Source organism: Nipponia nippon, unplaced genomic scaffold (assembly GCF_047370975.1).
Source record: "Nipponia nippon isolate SJK-2023a ecotype South Korea unplaced genomic scaffold, ASM4737097v1 scaffold_1, whole genome shotgun sequence".
Classification (NCBI taxonomy): Eukaryota; Metazoa; Chordata; class Aves; order Pelecaniformes; family Threskiornithidae; genus Nipponia; species Nipponia nippon.
In genome coordinates this window covers 43,362,558-43,384,747 of record NW_028262290.1, presented here as the reverse complement: position 1 = coordinate 43,384,747, position 22,190 = coordinate 43,362,558, and the positions used below count along the sequence as shown (strand labels likewise).

Sequence of the window (22,190 nt, the reverse complement as noted above, 5' to 3'; positions counted from 1 at the left end):
TTTACACATTCCTTTATCAGCCTCTGTTTGCCTTAACCTTTACGTGAAGCTATAGAAAAAAAAAAAACAACACATCAAAACCCCAAAAAACTTTTCTTTAGGATGAAGTTCATCATGATTTTCATTACTTGATCATAAATTTAATTTCTTTCAGTCTCCAAGATACTCCTTTATACCTGATTTGGAGGGGTAGAATCCAACACATGCAAGCAGAACTACGAAACTGAAATCAGATGTTAACCGTGCTTTCGTTTTTCTCTCCTGTAAACTCTAATTTTTCATCTGACTTCCTAGATTTATTTTGATTTGTAAAGACAGTGAGCATCTGAATGGGAAATTCTATTCAAGTGTCCAAAACATTCTTTCAAAAACATAAATTTAATTTGATTTAAAAGGCAATTCTACTAGCTTCTTTCCCCTCTCATTTATGGCTTTTTCTATTTCTTGTGAAGAGTTTCCTTCAAAATCACTTGAAGTATTCTGTCAAATTTGAGATAAGCTTTAAATAAATACTGAAAATGCCAACAGGAGAGGGACTGATCTTTAAAACCACAGTGCTATACCTTGCATAGGAGTATAACAGGTTAGCATTTGAAAAACAAACGGCAAGACAGGCTAACACTTACATATCCAGAAAGGTGAACGGGTAAGCAGCTTGAAGTCACTAGCCAGGCGTATTTACATCTTCCTAAACTTAAAAAACTATCACTGACATATCACGCGGCCTTCTAAAAATGGCACAACATACCGTGTTTCAGGAAATTTACATGTAACAGCTTAATTGCCTTCTGACTTACAGACAAAATCAGGTATTTAGGAACCATTAACAGACACCACTTTCTTTCCCCCCATCCCAACACAGCCCTGTAATTCAGACCGTGCAAGCCACAAACAAGCCACAGTCTTTTGAAAGTGCAGGCAGCTCACATAAATTATTTTTATGGCTAATAAATACAGGCCAGGACATAAGTTCAATAAAGAAATAGTTAAAGACCTATGCTTTACTTACCTCTGCTGTCATTTTGGCAAACTTGTCAGGAGGAATGTTCCCACATAACACATTTTTCCTTAGGTTAGGATTCTTTGCATCCTTGAGATTCGCTATTCTACTTCGTACCCTATTTTTGTATTTCATATCAGTGTTTTTTAATTCTTGAAAAATAGGTACTTTGGATTTAAGGAACAAAACATTAACAAGTAAAACAGCATATTATAAAGGTATAATTTTTGGGGCAACTTTTCTAAAGCAATGTACTTCTCCACCCCAAGCAACAGTTACTTTCCTGTTCAGCACAGCAGACTTCACACCCTTCTGAAGCCTAATCACAGTTTATCACATGGTCAGTGAAAAGTGAATTTTTGGGTAGCAGGATCTCAACTGAAATTGTGAAAAGTCACCCATAAATTTATGTCCAGTTCCTTGACCTCATCCTGAGGATTAAGTGATTTCTAAACCAAATATTCAAACACTGGCAGCTCACTAACAGAATTTTAAAATAGGTTTGCAACAGTAACAGGAAATTCCTTAACAGGAATGGTGGTTGACTGTAATTATGGAAGGACATTAGCAAGTTAGAATCATGAAGCTCAGATTATTTCTATGCTTAAGAATACCCCCCCCAAAAAAAACCTAAAATAAAAAGCCCAGACCTCTACTCTCTAACTATTTAAACACTGCTACCAGAACAACCCTTTTGAAAACTCCAAATTAATTTAGAAATAAACTTGCAGAAAATGAAATAAAGACATTAGAAAAATATTAAAACTGTTAACAAGAGAAGATTTAAAAATAACATAGAAGAGCCCAGCATTTTATGTCAGAACACTTCAGTAAGATATAATATTGCTGCTGCAAGGAAAACACACTGAACTGAAAAAAACACCCCACACACTCACCTACACACATTTCTACATGTTTTAAGGCAAATCATTTAGGTTGTGCTGTTTTTTTAAATTTCTGCACTGATGTGCTGAACGCAGTTTGCTATTTTTGTTTTAAATGAAATTAAAAAATATTCAATATAAAGATCAAGTTATTTAATTTTAAAATTATCAATGCTTTTAAAAAATACTCTTGTTCTAGAGCACACAGACGTACATCAAAGGATATCTTCTTCAATCTGAGAACCCAGCTCTTCCTCATCAGCACCAATAGCAATGTAATCATCTGAGGAAAACAAATAGTAAAATATTAACAACCTGACAATCTCATCAGTGTTCTGTATCCCTGAGAGCCCATTCGAAACTCAAACTCAGCAAATTATGAAACAACTGCAGTGAATTTTCCTTTTGTATAGGAAAGTTTAATTTACTGTATATTTATCCTTTCAAAACTTTTTTAACATATTACTTGGAAGAACAAAAATAAGTTAAATGAAGAGCAACAGAAGTTTAAAAAAGTATAACAACCCAAAATCTTTCACAAAAACAAGAATTCTGACATCTATTTGCAAACACAAGTAGTAACAAAAAACTTTGCTACACAGAAAAATTTTAAATATTCTAATATGCTTGGCAAATACCCATCTCCACAGCGTATCTGTGCGTAGAATAAACTCTTATAAAAAGAAAACATTTTGTATCGTATTTTATCAATACAAGCATAAGCAATTAATGTTCTGCATGCATGCAAGAGAAAGATTTCACTAGAAACATAGTAATTAAATAACAGAGACAATATTATTAGATAATTTTGAAAAAAAAAAAAGCAAAGCAGAGATGTGTCATAAAACATACAAATTAGAAGAAATAAACCATAGCAATCTTGAAGACAATGAAACACTTGACCTAAAATTTCTCAAGACAATTGTTTAATGTTTCTGACCAAAACCCTTACTCATGAAGACAGCTGCCTTTCCAAGACAGCTTAGGACAAATTAGATACTGTATGTGTTTTCCTCCTCCTCATTTTAACATGGGTGTACTTCAATGAGCAATCCAAACACCAGTTCTCCTTCAGTCTCATGCACAAGGTCATAAAATGAGAAAATAACCTTATTTTTTGAGACTGGCATTCAACCCATGGAAGATCAGCTTATATGTGCTGTAGAAAGTAACATTGCAAAAAGAGTTCTTGAAAAACTAGCTAAAATTAAGACTACATAGAATTATGACTACTCAGATGCTACATACAACATTCTGGTCACAAATTATTTTAGAAGTCTATGAACTACATATCCAGCGGACCACAAATTCATGGTCTTTAGTTAGCTTTGATTACTGTCTGTATCTGAATTTATGTGAATTAAAACAAAGAATAAAAGACTGGAGAGCGTAAAAATGGATAACTCGGAAATCTGCTTACACTGGGTCAGGTTACATTAAGCTGAGAACAGAGGAACAGGAGCTGGGTTGTAAGTTCTGGTAGAAGAGAAGGACCCATAAGAAAAAATTCAGGTCATTCTAAGGAGTCCAGCTTTTAGTCTGGTGCTTATCTAGCATATCATTCAATTTGTCAGTTTAAAGACATCCAAGTGTACATGAGGGGGAAAAAGAAAAAAAAAAAAAAACAGTCAAGGAATTTAGAGATGCCCAAAAGGCACAAAGACAGAGCAATGCAAGACACTCTTATTTCGAGTATCTCAATGAGACTTCAAGATTAAATCAAAACAGAAAGGCAGCCTTCAAAGACGAAAATCTGAAGGCCCACAGGATCTCTGGTGTAAGAAAGGCAGGCATGTATATAATGGCACTCTCAGTCGGAGATAAGACAAAAACATAGCAGCTTCCACAGAAAGATTTAAATGAGGCATTAAGGAGGCAATAACCTTCCCGAAAAGAAGTTCCACTGTAGGCAAGATATCAGGTGAACAGAAGCCACAAAATGTCCCGTATCATCAGCAACAAAAATGTATTTCAATACATTCCCATGCTGTCAAGGTTACTCACTACTTGCAACTTGGGTGAACTGGCCTATGGTTATAAACACACAAATGGACACAAACAGGGTTTATTTTACCCTACGGGGCAGGAGAAAAATAGACTGGGAAGGACTGAAATAGAGAATAAGGATATAGTTAAACTTGAAAATACAGTCTACAAAGCTTACCTCCTGTTCTGAGAGCTGCAGAGAGCATTTCTCTACATTTCACTCGCACAGAATCCGAAGTGCTTGGAGCCCGGGGAAAAGAAGGGATGAAAGAATTTGAGGGAGCGCTACCCTCCTCCTTCCTGCTGCTGGAATTGCTACTTGAACTGCTAAAAAAAGGCAAAAAGAAAACTAATATTAATGTTTTCCCTCCCCCTCTTCAAATAATTTTGTTCCAGGGCAAAACACAGGTCTTTTGCTATATCTGTTTCATGGTATTCCAAAAAAAAGAACACAGGCCACCTTTTTAAAGCTACTTATAGCTCTAGAGTCAATACAATTTTAAAAGTGTCTTCAGAATATTCACCAGGGTACTCCATACAATAGAGACACAGCAGGTATTTCATTCCATTATGTGGCATATAAATTTTAATTCTCAGTTCTCTACATTAACATGAAATCTTCTTTTTCCCCCATGGAACCTTACTTTAAAAAACAGTGAAGATACATTACACTAACATTCAGTCTGCAGTGAATGCATTGCATTCAGTCTTCTTACTGTACTGAAATGGTACCACGGTCACAATCAATCAATTAATGTTGCTTTGCAAACTGTAAACCAAAAAGTTTTCAGTTTGCATCAGGAAAATGGTTAGAGGTTAAATTTCAATTTGAAAATGGCTGCTGGAAACAGATTCAGTAAAACCAGAAATGCACAGAAGAAATGGGCTTGCAGATACTATTTTGCAAATGTTCTTCAGTTCCTACAGCGTTATTAACACAGGGTCATTTTTCTCATAACATATATTTTGTGTTTACCAAAAAAAGTGCGGAATGAGATTGTTTATTAAACATACAAGCTAACAGACAAAAGAAGTATTCTAAACCTCTAACATATGCAATTACCACAAAGCTGTGACTGAAAGTTGTTCTACAGTTCTCAAAGCTCAGTGCTAGTATTGAGAGAGGAAAGAGTATTTGACAGATGAGACAGATGGAATAAACAATAACTAGTCTGGCCATACCTTGACCTGTGGCTTTCATCTTTTTTTAATGTCAGCAGCAGCAGGATTTACTTCCCTAACAACACACCATTTCTTGTACAGCCCTAAGTATTTCAGAAAAAAAAATGTGGAAGCTGTCTCTAATAGGACAAATTCGGATCAAATAGTTTAATGTTAATTTATACTGAGCGAGATTATTTGCATAGTCATGAAGAATTAAGCACCTTTCTTCTCTTGCTTCAGGGCTGTTTTGTGAGGAAGACGCAGGCTCCTTTTTCTTTTCTTCAGAATCTTTATCAGTTGAAGGTCCATCTGGAAACACAAAACATGAGAAGCTCTCTTTTACCCAGAAATAGTAAGCGATTTAAAGCAATGGTAAAATATCTTTGATGATTTCGCCTGAACCCGTTGGAAATGCTATCAGCTCCCACTCTCTGCTTTGACCTTCTCTTGCAGTACAGCCTTCCACTCCCCAACACCCTCCTCAACCCAGCAAATGGAAAATATGACAACACTTCAGATCCTTCGAGTCAAGACCAGCATCTGCTTAAACTGGCAGTGAAGACATAATGAAAATGAAGACTTTTATGATTTATTTTTGCCAACTCTGCTGCATGAGGTATACAATAACTTCTTGAACTATTGTATCAAGTCTCTGCAGTTTGTCTTCCATGTTTTACATATAAGCTCCCACAAAGTACATGTCATTCTTTTTTAATTGTATTCCCAGGATTTCTACCAAAGGACTGAACCAAATGAAACTGTGGTGTGAATGCTACCATGGCTGCCAAAAAATATAAAGATCATTTTCATATGCTTTTGAAGGAGTTTTCCAGACACGCACACAGCATCTTCTGTGATAGCTCTTAAATTATTTGCCTTAGTGTTTAAAAATATTTGAATTCACCTTTCCCATACAGGCTATGTTTTTATGAAGAATAAAGACAAAAGCCTTTATTAAAAAGTGCAATCACAACATTTAACTTTAGCCTACTGAGAACATATACACCCTTCCATTGTAAAGAGGAATTCAGAGTGGCTATATCGAGCTCCTGCTTTGATTTGCTCTCTAGAAAGGCTGAGTCTCTCCACTGCCTACAGAGAAAGCCAAGCGAGACTGGCATCACTCACTGACAGATTTTGTGAATTCCTCTCTCTAAGCCCTCATGAAGCTGTCATTACACTTCTAAATCCATAGATTATATTATTGGGATAACCACATATTCCAATCTTTAAAAAGAACTAAAAACAGAACAAGAAAAGGCGGGAAGTCTGATAAGGCTCAGTCTTTCCACAAAGATGTTCTGAACTAGGTATCTAAATCCTTGTTTAAGCATCTAAAAGTACCCTCATTTCCAGAACAGCACCATACCCACATTTCTCAGGGGAACTTGGTGGTATGGAACACAACAAATTCAGGTCTCTTATTCAAGCGCTGAGCTTTTTTTTTCCCCTAGAGAGCAGAAAATTACTGTACTGGCTTATTTTTAATATGAACAATTTACATTTAAAGCTACACAGAAACGATATTAAACTGAACACGATTTTGATCCTTTCCTTAACTTTTGAGTTAAGGAATTTATCAAAGGAAATCGCACTTTGTTAAAAAATCATCATCATAAAAGGAGACCACAGAGACAGCTGTACTGGATCAGACCAAGCACCCATCTACTATCCTGTCTCCAGCTGTACCTAAAAAGAGACACCTACAAAACAGTATAGGAACCAGGCAAGCACACAAAGATACTTCTCCAGAATATTTCTCCAGCCTTCAAGAGCTTAAAAGTTTGGTGATTTCCTCACCCACTGCTTGTAACTTTGTATTCAATCCTTAATAAATTTCTCCATTAAAGGAAAAAAGGAAAATTAAACACAATAGATTATGCACTTGAACTGATTGTCTTTAATAAGCTAAAGGTGGTGTTAAAAAAAATCCTAAATAAAGATATCAATTCAATCAAGTGTTACTTATCAAAAAGTAATTTCACTAAGAAAGCAAATGAGGCTATAAAACTGAACGGATCACATAAGTTCTTTGCTATGACACCTAAAGTGCACAATACTCAAGAGAAAGAAAACAAATCCCATTTTTAACATGCATATTCACATGACTACTCTCTATGGCCACAAACGCTTACATGATATATAATTTAAAAAAATATCTAAATATGCACGTAATCTCATTTACCCTCATCATTTTTTAAGTACACAATCATTTTTGTCAGAAGCTTTAAGACAAACAGATCAAATAGGTATCTTGGGGTACAGCTCAGGTTCTGCAAAGCAGCATATCTACCTTAGAGCTGAGTTCTACTTCAGCCCATTTACCTCCATATTTTTTTCTGGCACACAAGTTGTCAAATTCAGACCTGACCTAGGTATCTCCTGCTTATTTTGTATCAAATACACCACTACGGTATAGCTGGCACCTAGTTTTAGTTTATCAAACACTTCCATTTAGCCCAGCACCATTTCATCAGAGAAGGCAGGCACCTGAGAACATCTGCCAATACCCCAATTGCTTCTTTCACTTACAGAGGGCAGGGTATACGTGAGGCAGGGGGAATAAAGCAAGAGGTAAAAGCACAGCTCTTCTTACACCTGCAGATCTGTCTATGCAAGCATTTCTCAAACCAAGGTCAAACTTCAACAGCTGAGACAACTGGACCATCTTCAGCAAATATGTCTTCAAAACTACAATTTCTTTAATCACTTAGAGAAGAGTTTATAGATGCTTTTGTTTAATCCAGTTTCAGAAATCTGAAAATAAAGTTAACAATATTCTCTGTTTGCTCAAAATAGTCTCCTAAGTGTTTAAGTCATTCACTCTTATGGATCATAAATTGGAAAGCACCGAGGAGAGGAGATCCAGTGTCAAGCAGTATTTATTCTTAAACTCACACATTAATAAGGATTTCTTATTTTATTAAAATACTGTATTGGCAAAAGAACAGAATGCAATTAACAGCCTGCTAGACAGCATTTCAACTATCCTCTGGGGAAAGGAAAAGAAATTATCCTTGAGAAACTAAAAGTCCTTAGTAATTAACTTATTTCACATTCAACGGCCAGACTCTAACACAAAGGAAAAATGACAGCTAATGGAAACTACAAACAACCACAGAAATTCTAACACAGCAAGATGGAAAAAATTGCCCTTCTGTTAAAGATATTTAAAAATTCCAATGAGCAAGTGATTCACGTTAGGAAGTCTATAGAACATCATAAGTATTTACATAATATAAATTACAAGTTGCTTTAAAGAGGCACAATTACTTTTTCAACTTCGTACAGCTATTAAAACTTACCAAAACTTTCTTTCAGAAACAAATTTAAATTGTAATCAACTTTAGGATTGAAAACTAACTTCACGGTTTTAGCTACTGCAGCTTCAGAAGGCCATAAAAAAAAAATCTTTAAGCTTTTTTTTTTTAATAAGATAAGCTGATTTATATTAATGCTTCTTTAAAATACAGAGAACAAGCTGGTAACATGACTATTAGCCATTGGAATAAGACTATTAAATTCTGACTACTGCATTGCAGTTTCTATCTGGAACTTGCAATTAATTTGAAAGATACTTTTATCTTTTCCAGTGAAATAACCTCTCCAGGGTAAAACATGACATGACAGTATTCTTTGTTACCAGAACAAAATTTTTAATGTAATAATATACGGCCAGAGATAACATAATTAATCTGAATGTTAGAAGCCATTAATAGCTTCATCGTAGATTCTTCTAATCATATTACAAGTGAACTCAAAACATTTGCTACTAGCAAGAAAAAAATTAGAAAATAAAAAGATGTGACGTTATTAATTTATAAATTTAACTTTAAATTACAAAATTTTTTAAAGTAAGAATTTTTCAGAAATGTTAATGAAAGGTGGCTAGTTATTCCCTGGAAGCACAGGAGAATTTAATGTAGTGGGTTATCTTATATTACTGATTCGGATATCACCACCAAAACTTGCAAAGTTTTCTGAGCATTCAGTTTAAATAAGTTAAAGAGATATGAGAACACGTAACAGATAGCATAGTCATTAATTTAACAGTGACCCTCATATTTAATAATTCTTTAGGCCCCTTTTTCCAGACCCTGACCAAAATAATCTTGAGATGTACAAGCAGCTACACTTGTCAGCAATTCGCCTGCAAGATGTAGTAAGATATGAAGGTAAGATCCGAAACGCTTCTTCCTAGTAGTAGCATAGGGAGGAATAATATCTAAAATCCATAAATTAACAACAAAATCATGAACTGTGTGCCATTTTTAAAGATTTTTTTGTCATAAGTGACAAAAGAACATGACGCTAACTTCTTTGCTACAGATGTTTTTTCTCCTATACACGATGATGTGATTTGCATCATGTGTTATTATCACTCCACTGATAATCTTAACAAATTATAGATCTACTAATTGTACATGGACAAGTCCAAATACACATTTGACAGGAGGTGATTTCCACAGGTCATACCTGAAATGGAAATGAAACTACTGAAATCATTTTTGCACTTGATTCTACTTTCTATCTTACAAAGACATATACTCCTCTTATCAATAGTAAACAACAATACTCTTAAACACTATTAAACTGTAATTTAGGAACTCGTTTTGTCAATAACAATTTTTTTGAGCAAAGCCAGGAGGTTACTAGATGTCCTTGAACAGCTTTACCTAATGACAGCATTAACATACCTGTAAGATAGCCCTAGACTGTACCAGCTTGCTCCAGCAGAATCAAACTCTGGTTCGAAATAACAAAGGATTGCAAGAACAAAGTAATCTGAATAAAACACTTCGGTAAGTCTGGCTGGTGTTATCTTCTCTTAACAACATTAAGCACTTAAACATTCTTTTAAAATAAAATTACTCAGGCATGCACTTTTTTGAAATAGGCATTTCAAAATGTTCATGGCCCCATTTTTAGTTTTTGTTACTGAAAACAGATGATCACACTTGCACTTAATGTTAAGATTATTGTCTAATAATTCGGCATTTCTAGTTCAGTACATAAACTTACTGGAGTTAAGTTTACTTTGTTAGAGGTCTGGACATTCTTTTTCACTGTGTACTCTTAGAGTTCAGTAAGTAATTATTTGTGATGGAGAATGTTAAATTCCTTGAAGAATTTGTTGTTGCTGTTGTTTAATATAAAGGAACACACCTCATAACCTAAATGGGTATGCATAGATTCATTATGTGCATAGCATACTCTATATACTCAGCTACTTGGCAAAACAATTGTTCTTTGCAAATCCCATGTTATAACTGAACAATGTTTTATTCTGAGAGCAGAACTCGCTTCCGTATGTAAATTGTGACCAACTCGGCTGTGTGGTTTAACGTTCTCACAGCAACATCTGAAAGCAATCTGCCACTGTAGCTCACTCAATGAGTCACTTCAGACAATGCTTGCAAGCCCTCTGCTGGGCAGCTTCCAACCCCCCTGGAAAAAACACGGGTAACCTGGCATGGCTCTGGTCAAGCCATAAACGTCTGGTGATTCACAACCTTCCTTTGATTTCTTCTCATGTTTCCCATGCATTCTTAAACGTAAGTTCCAATAGCATTCAACTTAGACAGTACATGCAGCCTGAACAGTCAACGATTCTTGCCTAAATTCAAAATGTCATTTATAAAAATAACTCACAAGACTTCAGATCTCTGAGTACAATGCTTGGTACGATTAACAGCTGTCCACTTCTGTTGCCATCTTTGATCCATACCATTTTACATGCACTATAAACAGCATAATCGAAACTGATTTCTCACGGTATTTCGTATTCTTCTGACAAAGTCAAAACTAATGATAAAACAGAATAAGAGTACTTTGTAAGATTCCCACCCATACTTCATACAGCCCAGATACCCTATCTTCCACAGTCATGAGATTTTAAGTTTAATGAATTACTGAGCAGTGAAACGAGAGGTGAAACATTTACCCTACTACACTTTATTATGTAGTCTACATTATGATCAAGGAAAACTTAACTACATAAGTTTTGAATACAAGCAGTGCTGTATTTTCAGGAATAATTTGATTTTATGTAACAAGTGCACAACCACAACTGTGCAAGACCTCACACAATAATGTACATGCAATAATATCTGCCCTGTAACAAAAATTAGAGCATAAACAAAGGTCGCATACCCGCTGTCTCAAGAAAAAAGTATTCAGTTCCGATTAATGTCAAATATTTGCTATTTACTTCCCAGTTCCTCACATGTTTGACTTCACCTGAGGTAAGCAGCCTTAGGTAGAATCTCCCAACTGTCTTAAAACAATCTGAACGTGGCAAGCCATCAAAAGGGGAAGGTCCACCTTTCCCCAGCTGTATGTTACTGCCGCAATTCCTGTGCAGGAAAGAGTAACTGCAAACAGGCTGGATCAAGAAACTGATACAGTTGCAATCTAAGCCAGAAGAAATGAACAAAATGATTGGTTTTCAACTGGTCAGTTCCCAGCTCTGGTCTCCTGGATAGCCACTTGAGCGCTACTGGTGGGAGGGAGCAAGGAGGCACCTGTGCAGAAGGCAAGCCAGGACCACCCCTTTCAGCAGCAGCCTACACCCAGATTGACCTGCCATGACCATCAGGCACCACAGCCTTATTCCAGACTTCTACAGCATGAACACCCTCTGGTCCTCAGGCACAAATAATATTCCCCGTGTTTCACAATGTTTGAACACTTAAAGATCAGTCAGCTGTAAATAACCAATTATTAAGACAAGTTTGACTGACTTAAGATGTTGTGTTAAAAAGAATGAGACAGCAGGCTACTTTTACTGTCTCAAAAAATAAACAGCGATTCCTTTGCTCAAAGGACAGTGATAACCAAAAGGGTTAGCCCCTCCCAAAAAGCAGTATCTGAGGGTACTCCCAAAAGCTGCGAATTCTGTGGGAAAAAGAGTGTTTCCTCTACTTCGCTGCCTAAACTAAGTTGCAGTATCAAAAAATTTGAACTTTAGAGAAAAGAAAAAAAAACAACTTTGACAGGACCTTCTTTTTAACTTAAATTAATAACTTGAGAGCTAGGTCACTCAATCCAGCTGCTGCTTTTAGAAGTCTTCAGAGTAAGTCAAGTTAATATGCAAGTCCATTTCTCTACTTATGTATCTTACCACTTTCATGCACTGGATATAATACAGTTGGACTTCAAGTTCTAAGTGGAAATTTAAACATTAAAAAATACATAATTTCCACTATTTACCAGTGAACTCTAATCAGATCCTTTATAAAGTATGCATTTAATTTATAATAGAAGTAATTATCATGACTTTAAAAATATTTTATCAGCATATCTAGTATTATCTAAATTTAATTACTAAAACTAACCTAATTCGTATTATCTAACTTTCTAAAGGCAGGCTACAAAATGTCTGCTGTAGAGGTTGTTGCTTCTTACTAGAATATAGAAGTTGAAAGCTGTCACAAATTGTCCATTTCTACATACATATCCTGTCGGATGGATACAAAGTCATTTGTACACCATTTACAAGAGAGTAATAAAGTATCTGATAAAATACTTCATAACTGATAAAAATGAGGCTGACTTCAAATGGCAGGGGACTAACACTTCCTGGTATTTAGCATATTTTTCTAGACAGAATGGTAAATATTTGAAACAGTAGAAAATAACAAGCTGTTTTCTATTTCAAAATTTTAAGCTTCCTAAATCTCAGTTTACCTAAAACTGGATACAAAGAAATAAAATAGAGTACAGCACAGTGTATGAACAAAAATACCTGGACACAATTTGAGTGTTTTCAAACACAGTAAAATGAAGTACTACAAAATATGCTTGAATAAAAGCCTGCTAATAAGAAGGCTTCATTAAGCACGTTGATTGCTTGAAGGGAAATTAAACAAAAAGTATTAACTCGCTAATTAGTAAGTTGTTTAAAACTATGAAGGTTTTAGAAAGTGCAGGTCTATTTCTCACTACCTGTAAGTTTGAACAGATTTTTAACGTCAATTTTTTACCGTTTTTTTTTCTCTTCACAAATCACTTTCTAACCCAACTTCAAAGCCTCCACACTCTCATATGAGATTTTGCACAGGCTCTTCAGAGTACCTGTTATATTTGACAAAGGAAATAGTCAAGAACAGGTTCGTTAGTGCTTATTACTGCAGTACAGTCACTCTAGCTCAACAGCAGGCAGTGAGACTTCAGGAATGAGTCATGTCACAGAAGCTGACTTCCTACTGCTTGCCAGCCCCAATAAAAATATATCAACTTTTTCCTCTGAATACACTTTCACAGTAATGCACTGGTGATAGTCAAAGAGTAAAAAACAACTACATCAGTACAGAAAGTTTCAATACTTAAACAGGAACACAAATGTATCTAAGCAAGGCAGTGTCAAGGATTTGCATCAAGACTGCATACAGTTAAAACATGCAAGAGCAGGGAAATAAAAGTTTGTGTCACCATACCTAACAGTTTCTTCCAAGACTTGATAAGAGATTTTGCTAAAGATGTAACTTCTTCATCTGTGCTTTGCTTGCGTATCGCATTCACTGACATTCCAATTCTGGTAGACTGCAAAAGAAATAAAAATATACACTATAAAAGGTGATGTGAAGATAATTTAACAAGTAAATATATATAAAGTTGTACTTTGACATCATTTTTTAAAAGTATCTTTTTTTCTTTGTTTTTGCTTTTGTGGTTTTTTTTTAAGAATCTCAAGATGAAATGCTGCAAGCGTTTACAAAACTTATTTTAACAACATGGACATTTCAAAAAGAAACACAACAGTATTACCATTTGTTTCCATCACAGAAGTTTGGAGCCAGGGGTGTGGTGGGGCAGGATGGTTAAGGGGAATCAGTCAGAAGATTTTTTGCTCCCAAACCATTCCAAAAAGCTCTGCAGAACTACTTACCTAAACTAAGTATGACATTAAAAACATCTAACAATGAGAAAATCATATGTACATCTTAATGTTATGTAAAATTTTTAGCAAAGGTTTAGCCTTAAAACCTTATTTTTCTGTGAAGAAATGACTGTATTTATATTTTGGCATGATCAGAAGCTTCAGTGACTGAATTCCCGTGTAGTGCCTGTGGAAGAAGCTGTAATATCAGTTGGGACTGGCCACATTTTAGATTCCTAATAATTTTGGCAATACTGAAATTCTTTAAAATCTTAAGCACAAAGGGTTCTGCTTTTAGATAGAAACAGTAAGACTAGCCTACCCCTCTGAAAAGGCCAAGACAGTGACAGGCTTTAAATCTTTGGCACTACTGCCACCTATAGAGTGAAGAGGAGATTAATTTACAATCCATTCCTTTTAAGACTCAGAAGATGAGGACATATAAATTCAGCTCATCAGCAACAAAACTTTCATTTTAGAAAACTTCTGGCCAACGTGTTAATCTAACAAGTAGAAGACTTCCACACTTAGTTTCATGAGAAGAGAAAAGTGTTTAACAACACAAATAAGTATTTTTTTTATCATTTCATATTTTGGTTAATGACTAATTTTTTTTAAATTGTTCTTAAGATGCTTCGTTTTGTTGCATTTACTATTTACAGGATTCACTAAATATAAATTATTCTACTTACTTTTGCAGTAGCTCATAAATTTCCTTCTCCTTTAAAGGAAAAGTTAAATCTTTGTAGCTCACTAAAAATGGAAATGATTTGTTCCTGTAAATTACTCCTTACAACCCACACAACACTTTTTAGGGCACCATGGATGTGCTAAATGACTGGAAACATACTGAAATATTCAGTATCTATTTCAGCAAAGGAAACACATCAAATAACCTCAGGTCTGAGCATCAGCTCTAAACATGTATTTTGAATTAAAGAAAACAGATGGTTACTCACCTGTAACTAAAGTGTTTCAAGATGGAATCTGCTCACTCAGACTAACAGTACTGGCCAACTCTCTTGACATATTAAACACATACTCTGGACATTATGTTCAGACAATAAAGGAACTCCATAAAATACTCATCATATCTGAATGAGAAAAATGTATCTACAAAAAAAAATAACCCTCCACTGATAACTGGGCACAACCACAGCCTACTCTCATACTCTCATCAGCAAAAAGGAAAGACACCAACTTACAGACTTACTTAGGTAAGTAAAACTCAAAAACTCAAGCAAAATTCAAAATTAATTGGATAAATTAATTTCTTCCTCTGATCACACAAGAAAAACAGGTTATGGTGACTGTCTGAACTGCTGGTTTTCTTAAGGCACTACATAAACATAGTTCATTTGTTTGCTTTTATAGAGTACTTGGTCTGGCCTCTCCTAAAGAGAGAGGAAGGAACGATCTACCAATTTATTTGCCCGCAAACTGACACTGGTAATCACAAAAGATCAGTGTTATATTCTCAAAATGACTGTGTTTTAATGACAAACCAGCTGTCAGCATTTGAAATTTCCTCAGTCTTCCAGCCTACAAAGCTGGTCTTGTGAGAGCCATTTTAAGTGGAAAATTCTGGTATTTTTGCCTAGCCCAGTGTAACCTGTGGAACTGCTTTAACTCTGTGCCAGTTTATAAGTGTGCAGGTATATGAAAACCTTCCTCACTCTGTCCAAAATGCATTTTTAATGGGTCATCTTCCCCACTTCAAATTCTAGAGCACTTTTCATCTGGTTTCTGAGAGTAAAGAGGCTCAGAGACAGCATAAGACAGCTGGTTTTACCCCTGAAGCATTCAAGCTGTAGGCCAAGCAGCCTCCAGCTGCTATGAGCTACAGTTAACATTAGCAACCTATGACTGAAACCAAACCAAAGCATATGGTGCCAGCTACTCTCCTCTAAACCAGATCAAATGAGAGAATGTAAGGAACATAGTTGGGGAAGAAAAGCAACCACTGAAGCAAGCAGAGGTGTTACCAACTTTAAATTGTAAGAAAATATGAGTACAGAGAATTGGTGAGCACCTGGACCAAAGCAGAGCCAAATCAACCCCTGAAGAACAACCACCTCCAGGTCCCCAGGTCTCCCCAGCTCACCAGTGAACTGGCAAGAAGTCATTAACAAGGACCATACATCACAGCCTAGTTCGGCATACGTATGTGTAATTTCAAGTAAAACCTGTTTATTAAAATAAAGACCGTCTGTCTCGCTCACTGTTTAGCTGCACGCTACCCACAATTGTCACCAGGGACACGATCCCTTTAATACTGTGTGGCTGCCAAACACATTTGCAATTCTGACCACCGGATAAATCACGTGTGAGGAAGGCTACTGGCTCCCTGCCCAGCTGAGCAAGGATGAGCTTGCTTACATAAAACTCGTTAGACATGACACAATCGTATTATTGTCTGTAACCACTTCAGCTTTCTGTGACAAAAATCAGGCAACAAAGACACAAGACACAAGCACAGGTCCAGTCTACTGATGTGCACCTCCCTGTTCCACATACCTGTAAATTGTTCAGAGAACCTTGCCAGCTCAGACTGAAGCAACAGTTGTGTTACAGGAAAAATCGTTACTGCTCTTATTACACAGGAATAATGAAACTATCGTATCAGCTAGCAGTGCTTTTCTCAGTGTAGCCAGCTTTCAAAACTGCTTAAAAATGGGTGTGGAAGTATGCTTTACACTCGTGTCCTGCGTTTCATCAGTTCAAACACACCAATAGATATCTCAGTCTACATAGAGGAAGTTAGTGTTCCCACTTTCTCATGATCATCACCTTTCTTGACATTAGCACACTAATGATTCACTACCAGAGCGATGCGTATGATTACTTTGCATTTCAACTGTTGCTCCGAGTCCTCTATTACTTAAGCAAATTTGGGAGACTAGCATAGAAAATTTGTGGCAGACTTCACATATTTATAAAACTCTCAACAAAAATAACGTAAATTTGAGTCTAAACATGTTGCTACTGCAATCTTATGCAGTGGAACCATTTTGAATACAGCAGCAGATACTTAAGAAAAACTTAACTAAGCTACAGTCAATCTACCATGCAAGAGTATGCTAAAATACCTGATCCCTTTAGACCTACTGTAACATAGAGAAATCTTCTTTACAAACTCATATGGTGCCCACCCCAATCCAGATTAAAAACAATCTTTTACTGCAAATATTATTTCACTTTAAAAACAGGTACCTGGCATATGGATGGGAATAAATAAGTTTCTTTCAAATAGGATAGAAAACTGGACAGAATTAATATGCAACACTATATAAATTAAGTGAGGGTCACACAGGTGCCCTAAAAGGCAGACAGTTGAGTTTATTTGTACTTAGCAAGATTAAGAGTCCTCCTTTGTTGATAACATTACTAAGGTTTTCATTGCAACTAAAAAAAGAATAAGTTATCTACTTGTATATTCTTCAGATCCTCACGGTTCAAGGGTAAAATTGTTCTGCTGTTCTGTGTAAAGCTTCTCCTTCTAGTCTCATTCTTCACACTAAGCAGAACAGGTTTGCACAGCAGCATTTACAGAATTCCCAGAGCACTTGCAGCGAGATTTTTCATTCCAAAGGCAAAAAACATTATTACACAAATACTTTGTATTAAGACCTGCACAAAGAAACTCAAAAGAATGAGGTTGGCAGAGTGCTTTTCTGGATTTTGTTGTTTTGTGTGGGGCTTGAGGGTTTTTTTCAGATTTTTTTTAAGGAAGGAGGAGGTTGCAGTGTCGTATCAGCCATGCTCATTCATGCATGAAGGTGACACTTTCAAATTCCTATTTTCTGTCACAAACAGCATTAGTAATAACGCATTAAATACATTCTGCAAATATATAGGATGCATACGTCAAGAATGACATTGCTACTGACACTTAAGATTTGAACTTTATAGCTAATTCTGTATCTGTGACCATTAATTGTCACTTAAAAAAAAGTTACTTTTCGGCCTCTTCCAATTTAAGTGGCTACCACAGCAATCAGGTCTTACGTTTACCTCTGCCATTTGAAAATTTTCAGAGATAGGAAATATCTAGTTACTTTAGAACAAAAGTTGTTCATTGATGAACTACATGAAACTCTGAAACTTGACATGCAAATAAAGTTCACTGAGTTACTTTTTGAAAGATTTTATAAATAATATATAAAATACGATGTTAGAGATGTAGATATAAGCAAAATTAGAGAGAGTATGCACGCAAGTGAGAGAGATTGTACCACACCATCACTCCTGCCCAGGGGAGTGAAAGGAGAGGAGAACGAGTAGTATAATTACCTTAAGAAACACACTACTCGGAGTTGGGGGGGGTGGAAAGGAGGGGAAGGAAATGGTCAAATACAACTTGCCTGAAGGTATGAACTATGCTTCTTCTCACTTACAATCCAAATCCAGAACTAACTACATAAGAAAAGAAGGTATCAGCTGTAATCGGTGCATTCTCCTTCAGAAGGAAGGAAACACATCACATTTGTGTTAGTAAGAACCTAAGATTATATGTAGGGTAAGTTTATAAGCAGCTCTTCCCCTCTGTCAATGACAAAGGTCACTGTTTTCAACTTGAACAGAAAGATAAGCTTTAAGAGCTTGCTACTGGAAGAAAACACTTATCTTCAGTGCCATAAACCAGGGTGAAATAAGACTAGTTACCCTATAACAACACTGATTCTTCCAAGGAGTTTCTACACAGGAATCAACTTTAATAGTGCAACCTTCTTCCAAATTTGCTGGCTTCACCTTCGTCATTATGGAGTTAATATTTGCAACATAACAACAAGAAGAAAATCATACCTGTAGCAACTCAAGGGTCATGGGAATATTCTTAAGCTCCTTCAATAAATCAAGAGCTCCAGCCTGCAAAAAAGAAAGAAAGAAAGAAAGAGTCAATTTAGTAGCAATTGGGTACTTTAAATATAGTATCAACAACATGCTCTTACCTGCCTTCACAGTCCCAGACTGGATTCAAACCATCAGTTCCCAAATTATCCACAGAACAACTCTAGGACAAGGAATGTTCTGCTTCACAAACTTTAAGCATTAACAGGCCTTAACTCAGAAATCGACGTATTCACTCAAAGATTAGAGAAGTTTTATCCCATATAATTCAAATGCCAATTAAAGCATTCCATCAATTACTACTTAACCAACACACATCCTCAAGAAAACAGCCTCAAGGGTACTTCACTCAGCAGCATCAGAATCAAGCCAGACAACAGCAGCAATTTTCAGTTCAGAGCAACCTCACCCGTTTTAGCACAAGAACTTGGAGTTGGGAAGCACTGCATAGTCAATCAATAATGCATAGATATATATATATATGCATGTATAACTATATATATAAAACGCATACATAGCCAACATGCTTAACTGTATTTTCAGTGGTGTGGTAAAGCCAGAAAAGTCTGCTGGTTTAAAAACTGTGATCAGATTACACTATTCTACCAGACACAGCTATAGTTTCCCCAACAGAAGAAGACAATTCTGTGAGTGTGTCTACCAACAAATGCCCAAATAAAAAAAGCTGAGCAAGACCTCCTTTCCAGTCTTATTTTCAACTATTAAGTTTAAATACTTAATTCAATGAAATATACAGATTAGGCTGCATAGATTAGTGCAGGCAACACTCTTCAGCCTATACCAGACTAGCCAAGCATTAACATGTTCCAAACTAGAAGCCAGAGCCCATCCTAATATTCTATAACATCTGAGCTAATGTACTTGATTATTATTCAGCTGTCGTGGGTTGTTCTTTTTTCCTTTTTGCCTGCTAAGACCATAAGGAAAGGCACAAACTAATACCATGTAAGCAGCAACTTTCTAGATAGATGAGTTAATGTCAGAGATTGTACTGCTAGGAATTAATAAACTCTATACACAGCTACTCTGACTAACAATCGATTCCTTGGTGATGTTAGCCTTACTTAGAAAAAAAAAGTTTTCATAAATTTGAGCTCCATCATTTACTTTAACCTCTATATCCTTGATGATTTACCACCTCTGCTTAAGTAAAGCTCTGCACCGTCCACTTCTTACTGTGCACACAGATTGTCAGACTATAGCAACCTCCTAAAGGTTGAGATTATTTTGCTGTTATTCAGGTACACATGGTTCTGAACTTGTGAGCTATGAAGAGCAAGAAGGCAACTGCCTTCACATATAAGAGGCCACTCTACCCAGACTAAGCCCATTACCTTCCTGCCTTTTTTTTTTTTTAAATTCATGAGGTTTGGAAATAAAGTCCACAAAATATACATCTTGCAGGTCTTTGGAATTTGATTCCTTTCTCCTTCCTTACCTCTCTCTCTCAACTCATCCTATTTTGTTTACTTTAACAGGCATTTTGCTTGCCTTTATTTTTAAATTCTCCCCTAATCAACTTCTAATATGACACCTGTTGCAAGGAAACTCTTGTAATCTCCTGCTGCATCTGCAGGTCTTACAATTTAAGCAGTAAAGATAGCACGTAAAATAACCACCAAGAGGCTAAGAAAGACGAAAGTGGAACTTGTATGTCACATCCAAACAGGCACAGCTTTGGACGCTTTCAAATGTCTGCTATAACCTCTGTTTTTTAAACACATCTGACAGCAAAGAAGCCTCTAAAACCAAACATTTCACTATTTCCCATCTTACACAAACGCAATTCATTTATAAAACTAAAGCTTTACTATTTTGCCATCATAGCAAAAAGTCTTATTTAACTTTTATTCATGATATACAAAACTTCTCCAGTTTTAACCATAGAATTTTAGCAGCAATGATGCAAGACTGGGAAATGTCATGCTGTTTTCAGGTGCTAAATTGAGTTAGCATAGTAAACCATTTCCTTCTCTGAACAGCCATAAGTGTGGTTTCTTCTCTGCAAACATAGATCCAAGTAAAGCAAGTGAATTATCTTCACTGCTACAAAACAAAAAATAAAATTCAAGAACATTTTCTTAGCGGAAACAAAATGAATGACAAAAGTCAATGTGCCATTTTCAAAAATATAATCTGATAACACTTACCTCCAAACCAATTACGTTATTAGCAAACTGTACATAGTATGTGATTTCAAAATAAACACAGGTTATTGCAGTCTGCAATTTCAGCACAACAATGATACTGTAATGCAAAGCAGTACTCCCTTCACCTCATTTTAGAAATAGTCTAGTCAAAATTTCTTTGCCTCTGTAAAATCCCTTTCCAACTGTACATGTCAAAACAACTTTATTATTCCCAGTCTAAATGTTTTCCAAAACGAGTAACTTGATAAATAGGAGGTTAACAAACCATGCAACAAGTAAAAAAACCCAGGTACTCTCTACACAGATGCTACCTACATTTCACGCTGTTTTCTGCACCAAATTACCAAAATTTCTAATGCTCTAATGTCTTCTAAGCCTTCACATGTCTCTAATCAATTGTATTAAGTGGACCAAGAATTAGATGCTTTAAAATTAAATTCAAATTGAGTTTAAACTCACAGCAACTTCACAGTTTTTCATAACCACTATTCTTAGCGTAAAGTCTAATGCCCTCTTTTTCTCAAAACCAGAGTGGAAGTTGCACAGTAAAACTTGTAATTCCTATTTTTCTAATGTAAGACTTCTCTGTTTAAAAAAACCCAACTATTAAGAACATTTTTCTAAATCTTCTTTTAAAGGCATTTCTATAATTTTGTAGAAAATGAAAGGCAATGCCCCATTCCACTAGCCTGGCTGGCTTCCAGTTTATCTTGTTACTTGAAATAACAGAAGTCGGTTTCATACAGATTTAGTAGAGTACTCCTCTCAGCTTGTCTCAGTTGATCAGATCATAACACCAGAATGATGATCTATATTCATATTTTAAAGCTATGCTTCAGGCGACAGAAAATGGAGCGCGTTTCTGAAGACAGCAGAGCTACAGAGCTATCCAGTTATAATTCTGTTCTACTTAAGGGAGCAAACATTTAATAACATGCACAATTTTACATTTTCATCTCTAAACTTACTCAGCTGTTCTGATTTTTTTTAAACCATGGGTGCAACCTTATTTTTCATACCTATTCATTACAGCAGCATAATGAAAGAAAAGTATAGTTACGTACAACAAAAGCTATAAGGAAGGCACTACACGCATTTAAATCCAATCACGGTTATTCTGAAGGAGGAATAATATCTATTTCAAACATGCAACCAATATCTGAAGTAACAGCTTAAATATGTATCTCACAGTGTATTAAATACAACATTGCATTATTATTTTGTCCTTCAAAACAAAAGAACTGCATATATCA

The 22,190-nt window shown here is 35.7% G+C and overlaps 1 protein-coding gene across 1 annotated transcript in view; it reads right to left on the bottom strand.

Annotated features, from left to right (window-relative positions):
- TCEA1 (transcription elongation factor A1) overlaps positions 1–22,190 on the bottom strand; it is a 28,589-nt gene that overhangs the window by 3,447 nt on the left and 2,952 nt on the right. The window contains exons 2-7 of the mRNA XM_087753328.1: positions 18,722–18,784; positions 13,473–13,578; positions 5,256–5,343; positions 4,049–4,197; positions 2,111–2,167; positions 1,010–1,164 (exon numbers count right to left, since the gene is read on the bottom strand). Coding sequence (XP_087609454.1) covers positions 1,010–1,164; positions 2,111–2,167; positions 4,049–4,197; positions 5,256–5,343; positions 13,473–13,578; positions 18,722–18,784 — 618 coding nt within the window. The remainder of the gene's footprint in view (positions 1–1,009; positions 1,165–2,110; positions 2,168–4,048; positions 4,198–5,255; positions 5,344–13,472; positions 13,579–18,721; positions 18,785–22,190) is intronic.